Genomic DNA, 18,707 nt, shown 5'->3' on the forward strand with positions numbered 1-18,707 from the left:
TTGCTTACTTAGAACACTACAACATTCTTTCCACTGCTCTTCCCTGCCAGGTACTCTTGCCTCATCTCCTCTGCATCTTCAGGTGCCCACTCCTTAATGTGGACCTTGATCTGGTGCTTCGCGACCAAGGAAACAAGTTCCTCAGCTTCTTCGCGTTCAGCGACCAGCGAACCTATCAGCTTAATGTCCCGAAAGATAACATTCCTATAAGATAGCGTGATCCCCTTCTCTGGTTGCCCTAAAAGAACCATCGTCCCGTGCTTACGTGTTAGCTCAGCAGCGAGGTCGAAGGCAGCGGGCGCATCTGTTGCAAGGATAGTTGCATCGAGGCCGGGGTAAGGGCCCTTGATTACGGCGGTGATCTGCTTAATAGAGGCCTCAACGGGCTGTGTCGCGAGGATGGTCACATCCGGTTTCAAATCGTAAGCTGAAACTAGATCCAAGGCGTCCTGTTTAACATCAATCGCAGCAACTTGATAGCCCTAAACACGCGTAATTAGTATGGGCAGCTCGAGGCGAGAGACGATCACACACCATTGCCTTGGCAATCTGGGTTCCAATGTGGCCGAGTCCACCAATGCCAATAATGCCAATTGATCCTCCGACTGGTACCCGGGCACGCTTGATGGCCCCATAGATGCTGATGCCAGCACACATCAGACAAGCTGCAGTAGAGAAACCCAACGAGTCTGGCAGTTTCACGGCAAATCGAGCGTCTCTGGTTATGGTTACGGCGTTAGACAAGAGTTGCATCTAGCAATGCGGTGTCACCAACTCACGCTACCATGTACTCGGCCCATGCGCCGTCAGTTGTTAAACCCTTCATCAGTGGGTTGTCACAATAGATGGGCATCCCTGCCTTGCAGTCGGGACATACGCCTTGTATTGATATCAGCGATATTCACTGGGAGAGAGAATCTGAAAGGTGAAGCTCACTCACCGCAACAGCTCTCAAAGTTGATACAGCCAATGCGATCCCCCTCCGCAAACCCACTGACCTCTGAGCCAACCTCGACAACGACCCCGGCAGGTTCATGTGAGCCAATAAAAGGCAGTTTCGAGTTGAACGCGTTCTCGAGGGCCATGCAATCCGTGTGGCAAAAGCCACCTGCCTTGATTTTGACTAACGGTTGATGGGGATGTGGGCTTGGTACTGGGACCTCGGACAAAGAATACGGCGCATTGAACTGCTTGATTTGGATTGCCTTCATGTTGCTGGATCTCTGGGCATTGGCCATTCTCAGTTGAATCTAGGATAGTATTTGGTAGTAGAAGATCAAAGTGAGGCTCCAAACGCAAAGTAGAGGAACCTTCATATACTCGAAATTGGGGTAGGCAGTATTGGAGCAGAATGGAGTAGGTGTCTTGAACCGGCCACCTCCTGGAGTTTCTTCTCCACTCCGTCTCAGCCTATTGCTGCGAGCCTGGTCAAAACCGAATCCCTGGAACCAGTCCATAAACCTTGACGTCGAGATTATCTCACTTCATTATCGCAAACCCTCCTGTGACTGATTCGAGTTTGACTTGGGCTCCCATGAAGGAAACAGGTTTGACACAAGCTTCGATTCCTTTTTCTTGCAGTGATAGAAAACTGAGTTGCTTCTAGCCTCCGTCTTCAATCTATGGCAACAACCAGCCGCCCAACAAAGTCGTCTGCTGCCACCTTATCATGGATGGCCTCTCCCTCCTCCAGCTTGAGCACTGTAAGGTGGCTACGCACGCCCTCTTGTCCAACAACCTCGAGCATCTTCCGAGCCTCGTCTGCGCTTGTGAAGATGGATCCCTTGACCACGATCTCTCGAAACACAAGGTTGAACGCGTCAAACTTGTAGCCCTGCTCGGGCAGACCCAGCATGACGCAAACGCCCCTGGGCCGCAGCTGATGGAGGGCCCAATCACTTGCCTCTACGTCGTCGGTGCATACAACGGCGCCGTGTAGGCCGATGTCTCGAGTCAATTCCGATATCCGCTTGGCCGCCTCTTCGTCGCCAAACTTGGCGATTGCATCAGGCTTGAGATGAGAAGGCACGTCGGAGGCCAATTTCAGGCCGCTATCACGGTTGTCGACGGCAAGGACCTGATACCCCAACGCCTTTACGAACTGGATTGCAAGAACCCCTAGACCGCCGATGTCCACGATCCCAATCCAGTCCCCCTTCTTCAGGCCCGTCTGCCTAATGGCGTTCCATACCGTCGCCTGGTGAGAACATGGTAAGCACACTTCGAGCAATCTGCTCAATCTGACTTACTCCCGCGCACATCAATGGCGCTGCCTGCTCAAAGGATACGGTATCCGGGATTGTGACCAGGGTATCCTCAGGAGCCACCATATACTGCGCGAACCCTCCGTCTGCGCCCAGAATCCCAGCCATGGTAATATCCTTGCAGAATCGAGGATCAAGGGACCCAAGGTCTTCTCGCGCCCACTTGCAGCCGCTGCACGAACCACAAGGGCTTCTAAAGTTCAGCACACCCACTCGATCTCCAACCTTCCAGTCTCCCCTGACGCCCTCGCCGAGTGCCGCAACCGTCCCAGCTGGCTCATGCGATCCAGTGACTGGCAGCTTGGTCTTGTAGACGCCTTGGATAACCTGGAAGTCAGTGTGGCAGAAGCTGGATGCCGCCATTCTCACGAGGACCTCTCCCGTCTTTGGGACGGGGACGGGGACGTCATCACGGAGAACATAGCTTTGATTGTACTAAGAGTGTCGCATATCACCACTAGGTTCGTACGACTGGATATGAAACGCGGCCCGTACTTTGGGGTTGTGTATCCGGTTTCACATCCAACTTGTCGCATCAAGGATTCCAATTCTAATGACATGAGCTTAAATAGCTCTGCCCGAACACATGGCTGTTCAATTTCTTTTGTTCTTTACCATGCAGTACCCACCTGCCGTACGTACCCACCTGTCGTACAGCCAAAAAAATATTTCCCCATACAAAATGCCCAATTTCACTTGTACAGTGCTTTGTCAAAAGGAAAGATATTTTCATGAGAAAATGTCTGTTGTATTAAGAATTGCATGGAATTTAATATTCTAAACATTGTTTCTCCAGTGACGCATGCGGTATGGTCGCACGGCAGTAATGTAAAATGTCTCAGAATGCCTCCCTCATCAACCAGCCTCCCCGAAGCTTCATCCAAAGTTTTCTCTTCCCCATCCTTCCTTGGTCGCCTCAAACATGCCTCAATCATCTTATACGGAGGACGATGTTATTCAGGCCATGCTAGATATCACAGAAAATGGCCTCTCCCAGAACCAGGCCGCCCAGAAGAATGTCGTGCCTCCGACCACTCTCTCCGACCGATTAAGAGGCCTACCGTCAAGATCCGAGGTCACCCAGCCTGCTCAGCTTTTATCCAAGTCGGAGGAGTCCAGATTGGTTACCTGGATACTTCGACAAGAGGCCTTGGGCTATGCTCCGTCTCACAGTCAAGTTCGCGCCACCGTAGCTGCCCTGTTGAGACAGCAAGGTCGGGAAAGGCCTATCGGTGTACACTGGGTAGCCAGGTTCATTAAACGCCATCCCAATATCAAGACGAAGGTAGGAAAACGTCAGGAGGCATCGAGGTTCAATTCTTTTACCCCAATGGCCGTCAATTGGTACTTTGATATCCGAGAGAGCGAATTTGGCTGGATCAAGCCGGAGAACACGGTTAATGTTGACGAGGGCGGTATCATGGCTGGATTTGGTGAGTATTTGTCATTTTGGCCATGAATATAACTAATCCATTGCGAATCTAGGCTTAGATTCCTTAGTCATTGGCAGTAGCGATCCCAGGAGGAAGACCTTCCTCAAGGGCTCGCAGTCCCGCACTTGGACTAGCTTTCTCGAAGCCGTCACTGCAACTGGCAGTCTTCTGAAGCCGGGGATTATCTTCAAAGGTAAAGAACTTCAGCAGCAGTGGTTTATCGATGAGTTCAGAAAGATCGCCGACTGGTATTACCATCCAGGACCACCTAATGGATAACCCCACCTAATGGATAACCAAAATTTCGCTCCGCCCACACAAAATCCAAATTTTGATGCGTGCACAAAACACCAGGTCGTCAATTAAAAAGCGAAGCCTTGGAGAGAGACTCTAGAAAATTGGTCAATTTTTACTCTCCGCGTGGTTTTTTGACCTCCCGACCGCTCCGTGTGCGCTGGCAGTGCTTTGTTACGACCCTAAAGTCGTCACTTTCATCCTCTGATCTGACACCCACCTCAATCACCGACTCGACCTCCTCATCCACATCCACCTCTATTTCTGCCTCCTTTGAGTCAAGAAGAGCTTCTCCAGCCGCTAGAGCCTCCGACAGAGCCATGAATCGTCGGTTCGGGTTCGGTACCGCCTTTCTTTTCTTCCCTCGCCGCAGCTGGGACACCTGCTCCTCCAGCCCAGTAATCCGCGCATTCTGAACGGCCACCTTCATCTCTAAAGCTTCCAGCCCCTTCGCGATCTTACTGTACTTCTGCCTGGTCGGACGACTTCGGTGTTTGGCCAAATCTCTCACCTGGCGGCTCGTTTTCGGCGTATCATCTGAGTGCAACTGAGGAGGGCTCGGCGTCTTGAACCGTTCCACCACCTTTTCTTTGTCCGGTTGAATTTCAGGATGTGTTAGAGCCTTGTGACGATTTATAGGCCAATTTCCAGTAAATCTCCAGCCGGATAAGATAATCTCCTTCCTCATGCCCGCCTCTCTGGCTTTCGCGTATGCCCGAATAAAGTTGACTTTGTCAACCGGCGCAGAATCGGTCAAACTAGCCAGCTTTTGGAGTTCTTTCCGATACGCACCTTTGATGACGTTAAAAATTCCATTATCTAACGGCTGCAAACCATGAGAACAATGTGCTGGCAGGTAACAGCAGTAGACGTTGTTTAGAAAGCACGTAGCCATCCACTCATCCTGGATGCTCGTCAGCGATCTTATAGCCGGAGACTTTGCGGTGAAAACCCCAAAAGACTCACCTGTGCATGGCTTCCGTGACCGTCAAGGATAATGAGTCTCGCATCCGATGCATCACGAGGCTCTGTTTGAGGAAGATAGACGTCTTTCAGCCACTCGAGAGCTATGTGGTTGTCGGTCCAGCCGTTGGGCGATGTGATGTAGTGCCAGTCGGCTATCAATTTGAACTCGTCTAGAAACCACTGTTTCTGTAGCTCCTTTCCTTTAAAGATAATCCCGGGTTTTAAAGCGCGGCCAGTTGCGGTGACGGCCTCGATAAATGAGGTCCACTTGCGCGACTGGGAGCCCTTCAACATCGCCTTCTTTTTCGGGTCAGAGCTCCCGATTACGAGGCTATCCAAGCCTGGTTGGCAGCCAATTAGCTATGGCCTATACAAACCCGTTGGGGACTTGTAGACAACGTACCGAAACCCGCCATTATGCCACCCTCGTCAACATTAACTGTGTTCTCAGGCTTGATCCAGCCGTACTCGGTCTCCCGAATATCAAAGTACCAATTGACCGCTTTTGGTGTAAATCCGTCAAATCTGGCGGCTTCCTGACGTTTTCCCAGCTTGGTAGATAGTTGTAGGTGACGTTTGACGAACCTCGTGGTCCAGTGCTTGCCCAGAGGCTTGTTATCGCCTTGTTGTTTGAGGATGGCCTCGACACAGGCGCGGAGCTGGCTGTGCGAGGGAGCATAGCCCAGAGACTCTTGTCGCAGCACCCAACGAACGAGGGTCTTCTCCTGGCTCTTGGAAATACGCTGTTGGGCCTGGATACGTTCATTCCTGCTCGCTTGACCGGAAAGTCGTCCAGAAAGGGTCGACTGAGGCACTCCACGTTTCTGAGCCGCCTCATTCTGTGAGAGGCCTCTATCAGTGGTATCTAATATGGCCTCAGCTACGTCGTCTTCGGTATAATTACGACGAACCATTGCGGAGGGAGTTCCGTCGAGTAAATTAGGTGAAAACTCGGCTTGAGTGGATGGAGTCGCCTAGGGTACATGAGGTGAAATGCAAAAAAATTCAAAGGGCTAGAGAACCAGGCCACGAGGCGGAATGGGGAAAATTTAAGCCGATATGAAAATTATACGAAAAAAGCAATATAGTACAGGTCTTAGTTTGCAAGTACCTTCATTCCTGGCCGAATACGGTGCAACTGAAAATTTGGATTTTGTATGGGAGGAGCAAAAATTTGGTTATCCATTAGGTGGGGTTATCCATTAGGTGGTCCTGGATGGTATATCACGTCCGACAACGGCTGGACAGACAACCATATCGCAGTCGAGTGGCTCAAGGAGGTCTATCTGCCTCAAACGCAACCGGAAGATGAGTCTGATGCGAGGCTTATCATACTAGATGGTCATCGAAGCCATGTGTCTGTTAGTATCTGTCTGTTCTGAATCTTGGGAGCCAAAAATATCGCTGACTCCAAATCCAGGATGAGTGGATGGCTACGTGCTTTTTGAACAACGTATATTGCTGTTACCTACCCGCTCACTGCTCTCACGGTCTACAACCACTTGATAATGGCCCATTCAATGCATCCAAGGCTGCCTATCGCAAAGAGCTCCAAAAGCTGACAAGCCTGACCGATTCTGCGCCGGTGGACAAGGTCAACTTCATCAGGGCCTATGCCAAAGCCAGGGAGGTGGATATGACGAAGAAGAACATCCTATCGGGCTGGCGACTGACTGGAAACTGGCCGATTTCACGACGGAAAGCGCTCATACATCCAGAGATCCAGCCAGACAAGAAGGAAACTACACCTGCGTCAGAGGGTCACAGAGACGGGCAAGTCGACTCTGATAATACGCCAAAGACCAGCCGCCACATCCGAGATCTGGGGAAGAACAAGAGCCCGTCAACAAGAATGCGCTATTCTGTGATATCGAGAGGGTTTGAAGCGCAAGAGTCAAAGATCGCCTCTCTAAGCACCAGAATAGCCAGTCTAGAGGAGGAAGTTGGCCGGTTGAGTAGAGGCAAGAAGAGAAAGGCAATACCGAATCCTAACAAAAGGTTCATGACATTGGCGGAGACTCTAGTGGCTGGTGAGACTATTTCTGAGCCAAATGAAGCAATTGAAGGGGCGGATGCTGTTGAGGATGTGATTGAGGTGGGAGGGATGGAAGAAGATGAGAGGTCAAATTCGGAGGAGGAAGAGTTAGCTGTGGTACGCACACGCGCAGGGCGTGAAGTCAAAATGCCGCGAAAATATTAAAATCCACTCGATTCTACAACGAAATTCGAAAATCATTTCACAGTTTTTATTTTTGGTGAATTTTCCACATATGGTTGAAAAATTGCATTTTGTATGGGGAAATTTTTTTTTGCTGTACGGTTGGTGGGTACGTGGGTACTGCATGGTAGATAAAATGTTACGCCAAAAGTCTGACAACACCAGACCCACATCACCACCCCCCGTCTTCACACATCATCTTCATCCTTTAATTACACAATAATAAGAAGTCCAATGAAGCCGAAAAGTATATCAATTTAAAGCACTTGATCCGTAGATTAATATTTTGTATACCAACCCCCTGCCCGACGCACGGCTTGAAGCCGGCGCTCCATTGACTGCGTTAGCTTCTCGACGAGGCCTGGATCCAATGCATCCCACGCTTCCTTGATCCACGACACCATTTTTGCTGTATCAGCCTGACTTTTGCCTAGTCTAGTAAATTCAGGGTGTAATCTTCGTAATTTGGACTTCAAAGCTTTCCAAAGGTGCTCTATGGGGTTGAGATCAGGCGAGTTAGTCGGCCAATTTATGGGCCTGATCCCATGGAGAAGCAGCCAGTCTTTGGACTTCTCTGAAGTGTGAATCCGGGCGTTGTCTTGCTGGAAAAGCCCAAATTCGTCGATGAAAGGAAGAAGACCTTCTGACAGTGCCTTGATATAGCTCCAGCTTGTGTAACCGTTCCTCTTGGCCTCAGGATCCCTCGTCATGACGATGAGAATAGTCTTCTTCTTTCCAGCTATGCCAGCCCACACCATAATAGACTGACGAGCTTTTCCGTGTTGTTGAACATTGACTAAGTCCTTACGAAGCTTTTCATTAGGCCGGCGAAAGACCCAGCCGTCTGGGTTATTCGGAGCGTTTTGAACTGTGCACTCGTCTGTGAAGCAGGCCTGCGGGAAAGTCAGCGGTAGAACCCTCTGTCTTTCAGGGCCAATTTACTAGCAAAAGCTCGTCAATCTGAGGGATCCAATACTCAGCAAATTCAAGCCGCTCCTTTGCATCGTCCTCTGATAGTGCGATACGTCTTTTGGACCGCCATTTACGGCGCCAATAGCTCTGAAGCCGTCGCTGGAGGGTCCTCTTGCTTATATTCAAATCGAGCTCTAGAATCAGGTCGTTCCACGTCAGGTGCCGATGCTGGTTAATAAAAGAATTCATCCTCACAATCTATATAGCCGTGAGTTTCTTTGGCCGCCCTCCACGAGGTCTCGAGTGGTTGTAATGGTGTTGTTCCCAGCGCCGCTTTGTGCGATAGACGGTGCCCGGATCCGTGCCGTAGTCATCTGTCAAGCTCCGGAGACCCTCGCTTACTGTTGGAGGCAAGGATCACGATGAGAGTGAACGACCACAACTAGCGTCAGGCAACAGCCTGCTGTCTATGAATCGGCAGACTGAACACGGGTATAAGAGACCGACTCTTGTCGCTCCTTTAGATAAGAAGGGACACGCTCATTTTTAATCCTCAATCTACACTGATCTTTTGTTCGATGTCTGCATTCATGTATCGGTGCTAGGTTGACATCATCTGCGACATCCCGATACGATTTGCCGGCGTATATCTCAGCCACCATCGCAGATCTTTGCTCAGGAGTAAATTCATGATTTCTTTGGCGATTTCCGCTTATTTCAGTGCCAAAATTGCGTGTCTCAGGTGCCATTTTGGGTGGTTATTCTCGTGTTGAAATTGAAGCCTGTGTCGCGAAGTCGCATCGTGAAGCGGGGTCGGGGTGGGGGGGGTGTTGTCAGACTTTTGGCACGTGATTTTAATTCTCATCAATTGACTTACCTCAGCAGGCTCAGACCCACTCACTAAGCGCACAGACGTACCGATCACGTGCTTCTGTGAGAGGGCCTGAGTGGTTTCCGACGCGTTTTGGTGTGAGTGCGACTATCTACCATACAAAATGGGTACAGTGAGTGCCGCTTTGCAAACGCGACGTGAACGCCATCAACTCCCACGCGGCATAGCGCCTTCAATTCGACACTTTTCATTATAATTAGTATTTCCGAAAATCCTACAAACACCAGGTACCTGCTCATCTTGTTTTTGTTCAATTGGATCCGGTTCTTGTGCAATATCACTACGAACGGCCTTCGCGTCGGAAAATCCGCCAGCTAATTCACTCGACAACGACCGGCAACTCCACCATCTCCTGTGCAACAAAGACTCCATTATTAAGAGAGGCTCTCCCAAGCTAGTACGACCTTCGGGCAGCCTTGGACTTGGTACTCTACAGTCCTCTGTTGTGAAACCGACACGAACATCAACGGCTCCCAGATTTCATGCAATAGCGATAGTCGGATAGTCCCAGACTCAAGGCATCCGCCTTTCCTCACTCAACCGAATTGAAACGGATATTCAGGAGAGGCTGCCGATTTGACGGATCGTCGAGCATGGCTGAGATTGCCGCCACTAATATGGATGACGCGCAATTGACTTCTAAGATTGAGGGTTTGGTGGGTTTCCGGCCGCGAGTTGGGCAGGTAGAGGCGATACGCAAACTCGTGGTTGATCAGAAAGATATGATATTGATTGCACCGACGGGTTGGGGGAAAAGCCTCGTCTTTCAAACAGTTCCAGCCCTGGCTGGTGGAATTTGCCTCATGATCATGCCGCTGACGCTTCTAGAGGAAGATCAGGTTAGTCATCCGCTCTTGATACATGACTACGAGTACGGCTTATCTGAGTCGCCTTAACTAGGCAAGATCAATATCTAGGGTCCCAGGCTGCAGTCCATGTGTACTCAATGCAGGGACGAACTCACTGGCATTGCTTGAAAGCATCAGGAAAGGTGTGTACACCCATGGTTAGTGAGAGCCTTAGATATCTACGAACTACGTTCTGATTCTGTAGTTCTTCTCGGTCCGGAGCTTGCATTGTCTGAAACCTTTAAAACAAAGGTGCTTAGAGACCCGTCGTTCCAACAAAAGCTGGCTCTTGTTGCTATAGATGAAGCTCACGTAGTTTGGGAGTGGGGAGCGTCATTCCGAATGCACTACAGTCAACTAGTTGTACTGAGAAGCTTCATTCGCGGAACGGTGCCATGGCTAGCATGTTCTGCAACACTTGATCCTCAAACACTAGCCAAAGTGAAGGAGTTGTGTGGTTTTGATTCGAAGGTCTTCATCCAGCGCAACTCTGTTGATCGCCCGGACATCTTCATTGATGTGAAGCGGATGGCACATCCGCTTACCACGTTCCGAGACCTTGAGTTCCTCATTCAGCCAGTGAGGAAGGCCATAAAGGATGCAGTTGCCCAGGACTGCGAAAACCAAGCGCGAGCAGCAATAGCAGTTGGCGACATGCACAGTGCAACGCAGCTTATATCCCTCGCCGCACGAGAGCCACGGAGCAGCCAGGTCCTTCAGGGAGTGGACAGCCGGACATGGTGCATGAAAATCCGCAAGACAGTGGTGTATTTCGACTCCATTGCGACTCTTGAGGCTGCCGCAGCGTTATTAACTGTAGCACTAATCAACACTGGTTGCTCAAAGACGGCTGCATCGAACGCGATCCAGCCGTATCACGCCGAGCTCGCAACCTTCGATAAAGAGAGCATCTCGAGGGAATTTGCGAAGCCTGACAGAGAAACTGCCCGGGAGAGCTCCAGGCATCGCATTATCATGGCTACTGATGCCATGGGAATGGGCATCAACAATCCAGATATCCAACTCGTGGTACAGTGGAGACAACCGGCCACACTATGCTCTCTGTGGCAGCGGGCAGGTCGGGCAGCCAGAGGTGCTGGTATCACAGGAGAGTTCATCTGGCTCGTGGAACCTTGGTGCTTCGAAGTGGCGATGCCCGAGAAGGGATCTCAAGGAGCTTTACAGTCAAGCATGGCGCGCAATCGATCTCTATCTCAGGAACTGAGTGACGTGATCAACAGCAAGCACTGCACCAGAAAGAGTATCCTCCAGTTCTTCGAAGATACTGCTTCATACTTGCACCCTTCCGGCCCACAGTCTTGCTGCGCTCTTTGTCGAGGAGATCCACCGTCCTTACAAGTCAGAGTTGCACGAGGCCTACCGAATACGATGGTATCACAGAAGCATATCGTTGCTGCTGCAAGAGCCGCTCTGTTGAAGTGGAGGAAAGAGGCTGCCCAACGGTGGTCCTCTGTATTGTCTCGGGGCGGAGAGGATTTAGTGCTCCCCGATACTGTATTACGCAAGCTATCACAAGCAGCGTCTTCCATCGATACTGTTGACACGCTAGGGCTGCTAGTTGGTACTATTTGGGCCGCTCGGGAGACTTATGCAACTGAAGTAGTAGACCTCCTACGAGCTGCATGTTCGGAAGCCAAGGTGGCAAAGGCCACCGAATTTAGACCAAGGAAGCGTCGTGCTTTGCAAGAGATTGAGAGCAACAGTCAAGGGACGAGTAAGAAGGCACAGAGGGCCACAAAGCCATATAAAGTATAAGCCGAGCAATGAGCATCACAGCGCGTCTGTGATGGATTCTAATAGTGTAAATTACAGCTATATAGTCCTCATGCATTTTTACATCCGAGCTGAGGAAAGAAGAAAGAAGAAAGAAAGAAAGAAAGAAAGAAAGAAAGAAAGAAAGAAAGAAAGAAAGAGAAGATGACAGAAAATCCTTCGACAAGATAGACGAAGTCGTCACCACTCACCGGAGCAACAGTGCTCAGACTAGCAAGAGGACAAGGCAGTGCCTTGTCCCGCAGGGCTTAGCCCGTTACCTCGTCTTCCGCATCGACGGTGAAGAACTCACCTATCTCGTCTCCAGCATCCTCTTCTTCTGCGTTGAGGTCATCTGCGGTGAGATCCAGTCGATCTAAGCACTCCTTCCTATTGAATTTGCATAGACCTCCTCCGGCTAGTTTCGAGATCGCAGCATCAAAGAGATCGATCGCTTCATGTGTGACTGGGCGGCGCTGAGTGCCAGTGATAGATCCACTCCCAACGAGTACTTCTGCCATCATTCTGAGATCTTTGGTTGCCTTCTTCTCGGGATGGTTCCCGTTATGACTCATGCCAAGGAGCGACTCCGTATTCTCTTCCACTGACTTGAAGAAGTCTGTGTTTAGAGCACAGTTCTCCATGAGATATTTGACGGTAATGGCTGAGCCGCGGCGGTTCCTCAATATAGTCTTCAGCTTGCCATTATGGAACTCAACCAATCTATCGGTCTCAAACCAACCGTCGTCAACGCCAGTGGTATTCACTAGACCGTTTGCCAAGATGGCTCTCTGTAGTTCAGGCGCTGCGGCCGTGGTTGAAATAAGACGCTTAAGATAGAGCATCTCAAACGCGTATTTGTGCTGTCCCGATGCATGGAAATAAACACAGCTGCGGGCAATACCTCGATGGAGGAGACCAAGATCGGCGTGCTTGATGGCATGCTTCATAACCAGGTAATTTTGGGTATGTTGTAAGAACAAGATGTGGTTTCTAAGCTCGGGATTCTTCGTGTATCGACAGTCGACGTCGTAAGACTGTACGATGCTCTCAATGAGTTGGCTGAGTTCGTTCGGGCCGTATGACTGCAAAATGCGGGCGATATCCAACTCTGTATCACCTAGACCCAGAATACCGAGTCTAGACCACATAAGAGCACAGATCCTGGCCTGAAAGCTGTGGATAACGAGCTGTTCAAGAGCGTAGAAGTCGGCCTTCTTCGACTGGATTCCTTTGCGAACCCAGAAGTTCATAGCGTCATAGAGTGTGGCCTTGCTGCCATCACCTGCTGCGCCGAAATGCGTCCGGCTTAGCATATACAGGTAGTTCATTCTCACGTGAAAGAGAGCTGGCACAGGCAATACCCATCTTAAGCTATCAACTGCTTGGGCGGCCCTAGATCGGCGACTCTTGATCATGCGGATGCGCTGGGTTGTCTTCTGGTCACCGTATACGAGAAGTAACCGCTCCTTGAATGCCTCATCCGGCAACTGGTATTGCTCCCGGAAGATATTGGATAATACATCCAGATTGCCTGCATTCGTGCTCTCGTCGTATGGGATAGGACCAAGCGATAGGTGAGCCGTCTTCCGTCGTGGTAGGATATCTATCACCGGCATAGGATGTTGCGGTGGCATTGACATGCAGTCCGAAAAAGCAGCCCTGATTGACTCGTACACGAAATGACGGGATATCTACCTCTTTACAAGATCAGCTAACCGTAAGGTGGATGGGTGATATGGAAATGAATCTCACCTCTACTTCAATGGTATCTCTTTGATTCCCTGGGGATAAGAATATATCCTCCAGTTGCAGCCTTGCTGCTGGATTCAGCATGCTTTGCATCAGGCCTCCTTCCGGCATCTCAATGCCTTGGATAAGCAGTCCAGTCGTGACTGAATGGAACGAGCCCTGATTATCAACACGTTGTTCTTTGACGTGCTCCATCTGCTCGAAATTATCGTATGCAGTAACGACAGTTGGTTGTTGCCCTTTTGCAGCTACTGCTTTCGCAGCGTGCTCTGACTGCCTCTTGATCACCTGCAATGTCTTGTGATAAGAGCAGCAAAGCCCGAGTCGTTGTAGGGCTTCTAACTGCCGTCTTTTAACGCCTTTGGAGTGGAGATATACGCTCAGTTGTATCTGGAAACCCGACGATCGATTCCGCTGGTGCGATCTACATATTACTGCCAGGACGTTAATGAGATATCCGTTATCTTCATGGCCCTCATAGCCTCTCCTGAGGTGGTTATGTGGCCTCAAAACACTCCGCAGAGTCTGCATAAGCAGTGGGCACTTCTGCTGAGCGGCCTCGATGATCTGATTGCTGTCCAGTCGCTCAAAATCAACCACCTCTTGACCCTGAGCATAGAGAAATGGCGTTATCTTGCCAAGTTGCTCAATCTCCTGCCGCAGCTCCATAGCACCGATGTTTAGGTACTGGATCAAGTAACCTCGAGAGGATGCTACAACCCTATTCTCAGACCGGCCCACGTATGCATCCAGGACTGTAGCATCTTGGAACGTTGCTTTGGCAAATGCAGTCCTCCTCTGAGTATTCCGCTGGCCCTCAGAGGTTGCCAGAGCTCGAACAAAGTCGCCAATCGACCAGTTCAAGTCGTCACGTATGTATTTCCATATCAGATCAAGCTTCTCGGTGCTATCTCGCTTCTGTTTTCGTGCATCCGTATTGCGCTGCGATGGAGATGGCGGAGGAGATGACGGACTGCTGATAGATTGCGGGCTGCCTATCGAGCTGAGGGATGACAATGATGTGGCGGGTTCATGCATCGTGCGCTTCGATGTTGAAGAATCGTCCTGTGTCGTATTTTTGCCCACGGTCTGATGGAAATGCCTGTGGCATTCGCCTGGACAAGCTAGCGATGGTGCGGGGTGGCGGGGACGCGTCGATGGAATGAATTCAGTCGCACTCGCACCAAAACGCGTCGGAAACCACTCAGGCCCTCTCACAGAAGCACGTGATCGGTACGTCTGTGCGCTTAGTGAGTGGGTCTGAGCCTGCTGAGGTAATCAATTGACTGGTGCCATCAATGATCCCTGTGGAGCCAATTGTCTGACAAAGAGTCCAGTACCCGTTGGTCGGCCCTGTGGGGCCCAACTAACGTTAAGAGGCGCTTCGCTTTTCCCTCTTAGTTGGGGCCAAAATTCGTGGACAGCCCCAAAATTCGTGGACACCAAAAATACCGCAGCCAAACATCAGATAGCCAAAAATACACCCAAATTTCGGCATTTTTAGTTCAACCCAAGTAATAAGACTTTCTTCAATTGTCAAGCGCAATTATGCCCGGTCAAACGGATCAACTTCGGGCCAGAAAAGCCATCGCCGCCGCCCACAGCAACGCGTCACGCTTCACGCGTACGGCAAGAGGAATCACCAGAGCTCCTAATAGTCCAGACCAGAAACTGTACTATTAGTCCAAACTGCAGTCCAGACTAATAGTCCACAGACTATTGGTCCAGTTTGCGTCTCTCGGGCTAAACTGACGGTCCAGTCCGCGTCTCTCGGACTTGGCTGACAGTCCAGTCTACGTCTCTCGGACTGGACGGATGGTTCAGTCTGACTTCTACCAGACCGACCAGTAGTCCAGTCCGAGGGTCGCAGACTAACGGTCTGACTATTAGTCCGTCCCAAGATTCGGGGTGACTCAGGCAACGTCATTCCAAATCTGTGGCCTGCTGCAGAGTGCCAATTCAACAACTACGCGATCCAACGCGTCCAACGTGTGACACGCGTTTGGTAAAAATTTCGACGCAGTGCTAAGACATGTTAGCCGGTACAGCCCAGCACAGCGTTAATCTATGGCATACCAAGTACCTTGCAACTGAAACCATCGGCCGAACAAGATCCCAGAATTACATGTTTCGACCTGTTCAACAGCATCCTAATTTTATTGCTTTGAAATGGCTACCTGGACCTGCGCCAAGGCTAAAATACACCCCTGGACCGATGTGCCAGCGACCGCAGATCCCCCGCATACCTTCTCGTGGATGCTCAACTTCCGAGCCCCCGTCAACCATACGTGCGCAAGCCGAATAACGAACTCAAGAATCAATTCTAATCAGACACCAAGCTGCCGCGAGAAGAGCGCGAAACCGGCGCGGGTGGAACAGTGCAACGACGATCCAAGGTTTTTCGTGAAGCATGACGGGATGGCGCCAGGCGGGCAGTTTCACGGTGGCCCCCAGACGGAGGAATCGGTTGGTTGTTGAGCGCAGGGAGTGAGATCTCAGACGAGTTGGGCCACAGATGGAGGATCCAACGCCTCCAACGATTGGAAGTAGTTCGTTGATTACGCACCCTGCGGCTTCGCCCGAATGGCTACCGAAAGTCATGTCTGGCTATTTGTACTCATTCACTCTCTCGTGTCCAGAATGGTCTGAGAGAAAGTCGTCTGCTACATAATCTCTGTGCGCACCACCATCGAAGTCGCCAGATAATTCTCTCCCACGGTGTTCTGTCATCACCACCCTTGTTGTCTACTTGCCATCTCCTGAATCATGTCTTCTATCCTGGATTTCTCTGAGACTGCCAGTGCTATTGGCAGCGTCAGCCACCTGGATGATTCTGAACTTACAGTAGCCACCCGTGCGCTGACACCATCGTCTTCGTCAACTCCTAGCATCTGCCGCCCAAAGACATCTCCTGTTTGGGAGTATTGTCGAATAGAAGAAGGCAAGAGCACTCCAGCAGCCTGGGTCGATTCCAACGGAACGAAATGGTGGCATTGCCAGCCCTGCTTCGACAAGAAAAGAGAAGAAATACAATTACTCAGGTGGATCGTCCACCATCGTCAATCATTTGCGCAAGCAGCATAACATTCTGATCTCTGGAAGACAAGAAATCCGGCGGGAAGTCACGCAAAATCGTCTTGGAGACATCACTGCATTCCTGGCCAATGAAACTCTACACTCCGCCAAGAAACGCAAGGCGACGGCAGAGGCAGATGCACTTGACCAAGCCACCCTGCGCGAGCTGTACTGCCGCTACACCGTCGCCTGCAGTCTCCCCTTTGCTCACGTCGAACAGCCGGCCTTTCGCGACTTTATCCGGTACATTTGTCCGGCTGCGGATGACTTCCTCCCGAGGTCTGGTGATACGGTTAAAAACGACTTACAATGGGGCTACGACAACAAAAAGGAGTTTGTGAAGCGCGCTCTCCAAAATGCCCTTTCCTCGATCCACATTGTTCCGGACAATTGGACATCGCCAAATTGTTTGGGCGTAATAGGATTCACAGTCCAATTCGTTACCGAAGATCATGGCCTGCAGTCCCTTGTGGTGAGGATTAAAGAATTGGAAGGGCAGCACAGCGGCGAGAACATGGCAGAAGCCATCATGGAGTTCATACGAGAATATGGAATCGCATCGAAAGTTGGATACTTCATGATGGATAATGCCACCAACATGAACACCATGATCGACAAAGTCTCCGACGACTTGGAACACGAGTTCGATGTTTTCTACGACCCTCTTCCACATCGACTTCGTTGTTTCGGCTACATCATTAATCTGGCTGTGATGGAGTTTCTCATAGGAAAGCGACCACCGACGACAGATTCCTACCGTGGGCCGTCCGACGAGGAAGTTGAACAATGGAGAAAGCGAGGAGCGATAGGGAAACTTCACAATATCGTGGTCTACATCATGTGGACCCCTCAGCGGCTTCAAACGTTTACTGGTCTCAGCGACGGTCTGAGGTTACGTCGCGACAACGAGACTCGTTGGAATTCGTGGTACAAAATGGTTGAGTGGGTACTCAGGCCTAAAGTCCGGCAAGCCATCACCATATTTTTGTGCGCAAGAGCCGGCCCTGCAGGGGGATGTGCTGACGTCCTCTGACTGGGTAACTTTGGCTGAGACACACAAATTTCTTGAGCCATTTCACGATGCTACAATGGCCAACGAAGGCATGGGAGACTCCATATCTGACGTTCTGCCTACCATGGATTACCTCCTGCATCACATCGAGGCCGCCAAGAAGGCCACCACCCTACCCCACTTGGCTACAATGATGGAGACGGCCTGGGCCAAACTGGCCGACTACTATGAACTGACGGAAGATTCACCAGTCTATTCAGCAGCAACAGTATTACATCCTTCTCTCAAGTGGGCTTACATGGAAAAGACGTGGGAGGACAGGAATGAGTGGATTGAGAAAGCTAAAGCTCGTGTGGGGGAACTGTGGAGGGAGATATACAAGTCAACCACCTCCTCCTGCCCTGTTTTTCGACCAAGCTCGGCACAAGGACCATCTACCGGACGACCAAATGGTTACAAAGTGTGGATGAAAGAGCAAAGGGCTACGATCTTCAACATGGATGATGACGAGTACGAAGTGTACTGCCGCGAGCCTGTGCTGATGGTATCGGATCCGTTGAAATGGTGGCTAGAACCGGCCCAGCGAAGGCGATTCCCTAACTTATCTATGATGGCCATCGACATTCTATCGATTGCGCCTATGTCTACTGAGACAGAGCGACTCTTCTCCAAAGCCAAACTTACGGTAACTGACCAGCGAGGATCTATGAATATTGAAACTTTGAATCTCTTGGAATGTTTGCGGTCCTGGGACAGGAGCACTCTGATAGTCCCTTCAGAAGTAAGCATTCCGCTTCGTGAGGTGTTCGATTGTCTAATTATGGGCTCTAGTATTGCTATGTCGATCCGGCAACCACGGCTGCTATCTCCGATGCCTATGATTCAGAACGTGAGAAGGAGAGTGGCCGAGGAGACATTTCGACGATGTCATTGGAGGGCTTGGACGTCACACACGAGGGAGGATAATTGAGGGCCATCGAGTGCCCGATTCCATGTAGAAGAGTATAGGAAGCTCATTCTTTATATCATGCCAGCTTCTGTTTAGCGACGGAATTGCGTTGTGTGGTTACGGAGGTATTCCGTGATGCCTTGGACCATTATCATGTGATGTGTCACATTTAGGCCATAAGGCATGATTAACGACCGCACTAATGGTGTGCGCATTCCCTTTTGCCTCAGTTGGTAAAGCGACATGATGCCTTCAACATTGGAGGCCGGTATGGAGAAGGGCCACCAGTTACGTGTCTAGACTAATAGTCTAGACCGCA

General features: G+C 50.5%; 7 protein-coding genes across 7 annotated transcripts; 3 read left to right on the forward strand and 4 right to left on the reverse strand.

Annotated features, from left to right (window-relative positions):
- Positions 1–8: 8 nt before the first annotated feature.
- Positions 9–2,627, reverse strand: MRS44_013079 (uncharacterized protein; the record flags this gene model as incomplete). The annotated part of the gene is made up of 7 exons (XM_065616568.1): positions 9–482; positions 535–718; positions 780–879; positions 941–1,250; positions 1,311–1,442; positions 1,664–2,197; positions 2,250–2,627. 7 exons carry the CDS (start codon positions 2,625–2,627, stop codon positions 9–11), a joined length of 2,112 nt encoding a protein of 703 aa, XP_065472640.1.
- Positions 2,628–3,186: 559 nt separating this feature from the next.
- Positions 3,187–3,976, forward strand: MRS44_013080 (uncharacterized protein; the record flags this gene model as incomplete). The annotated part of the gene is made up of 2 exons (XM_065616569.1): positions 3,187–3,697; positions 3,765–3,976. 2 exons carry the CDS (start codon positions 3,187–3,189, stop codon positions 3,974–3,976), a joined length of 723 nt encoding a protein of 240 aa, XP_065472641.1.
- A 130-nt stretch (positions 3,977–4,106) lies between these two features.
- Positions 4,107–5,871, reverse strand: MRS44_013081 (uncharacterized protein; the record flags this gene model as incomplete). Its single annotated transcript, XM_065616570.1, has 3 exons — positions 4,107–4,895; positions 4,958–5,298; positions 5,361–5,871. 3 exons carry the CDS (start codon positions 5,869–5,871, stop codon positions 4,107–4,109), a joined length of 1,641 nt encoding a protein of 546 aa, XP_065472642.1.
- A 439-nt stretch (positions 5,872–6,310) lies between these two features.
- MRS44_013082 (uncharacterized protein) lies at positions 6,311–7,157 on the forward strand (the record flags this gene model as incomplete). Its single annotated transcript, XM_065616571.1, has 2 exons — positions 6,311–6,322; positions 6,378–7,157. The coding sequence occupies 2 exons, from the start codon at positions 6,311–6,313 to the stop codon at positions 7,155–7,157; spliced, it is 792 nt and encodes a 263-aa protein (XP_065472643.1).
- Positions 7,158–7,453: 296 nt separating this feature from the next.
- MRS44_013083 (uncharacterized protein) lies at positions 7,454–8,336 on the reverse strand (the record flags this gene model as incomplete). The annotated part of the gene is made up of 2 exons (XM_065616572.1): positions 7,454–8,068; positions 8,118–8,336. The coding sequence occupies 2 exons, from the start codon at positions 8,334–8,336 to the stop codon at positions 7,454–7,456; spliced, it is 834 nt and encodes a 277-aa protein (XP_065472644.1).
- Positions 8,337–9,572: 1,236 nt separating this feature from the next.
- MRS44_013084 (uncharacterized protein) lies at positions 9,573–11,603 on the forward strand (the record flags this gene model as incomplete). Its single annotated transcript, XM_065616573.1, has 2 exons — positions 9,573–9,818; positions 10,080–11,603. 2 exons carry the CDS (start codon positions 9,573–9,575, stop codon positions 11,601–11,603), a joined length of 1,770 nt encoding a protein of 589 aa, XP_065472645.1.
- A 266-nt stretch (positions 11,604–11,869) lies between these two features.
- On the reverse strand, positions 11,870–14,390 carry MRS44_013085 (uncharacterized protein; the record flags this gene model as incomplete). Its single annotated transcript, XM_065616574.1, has 3 exons — positions 11,870–13,186; positions 13,356–13,640; positions 13,788–14,390. 3 exons carry the CDS (start codon positions 14,388–14,390, stop codon positions 11,870–11,872), a joined length of 2,205 nt encoding a protein of 734 aa, XP_065472646.1.
- Between the last annotated feature and the right edge of the window lie 4,317 nt (positions 14,391–18,707).

Source organism: Fusarium solani (assembly GCF_023522795.1).
Source record: "Fusarium solani strain SB1 chromosome Unknown bctg00000009, whole genome shotgun sequence".
Lineage (NCBI taxonomy): Eukaryota > Fungi > Ascomycota > Sordariomycetes > Hypocreales > Nectriaceae > Fusarium > Fusarium solani.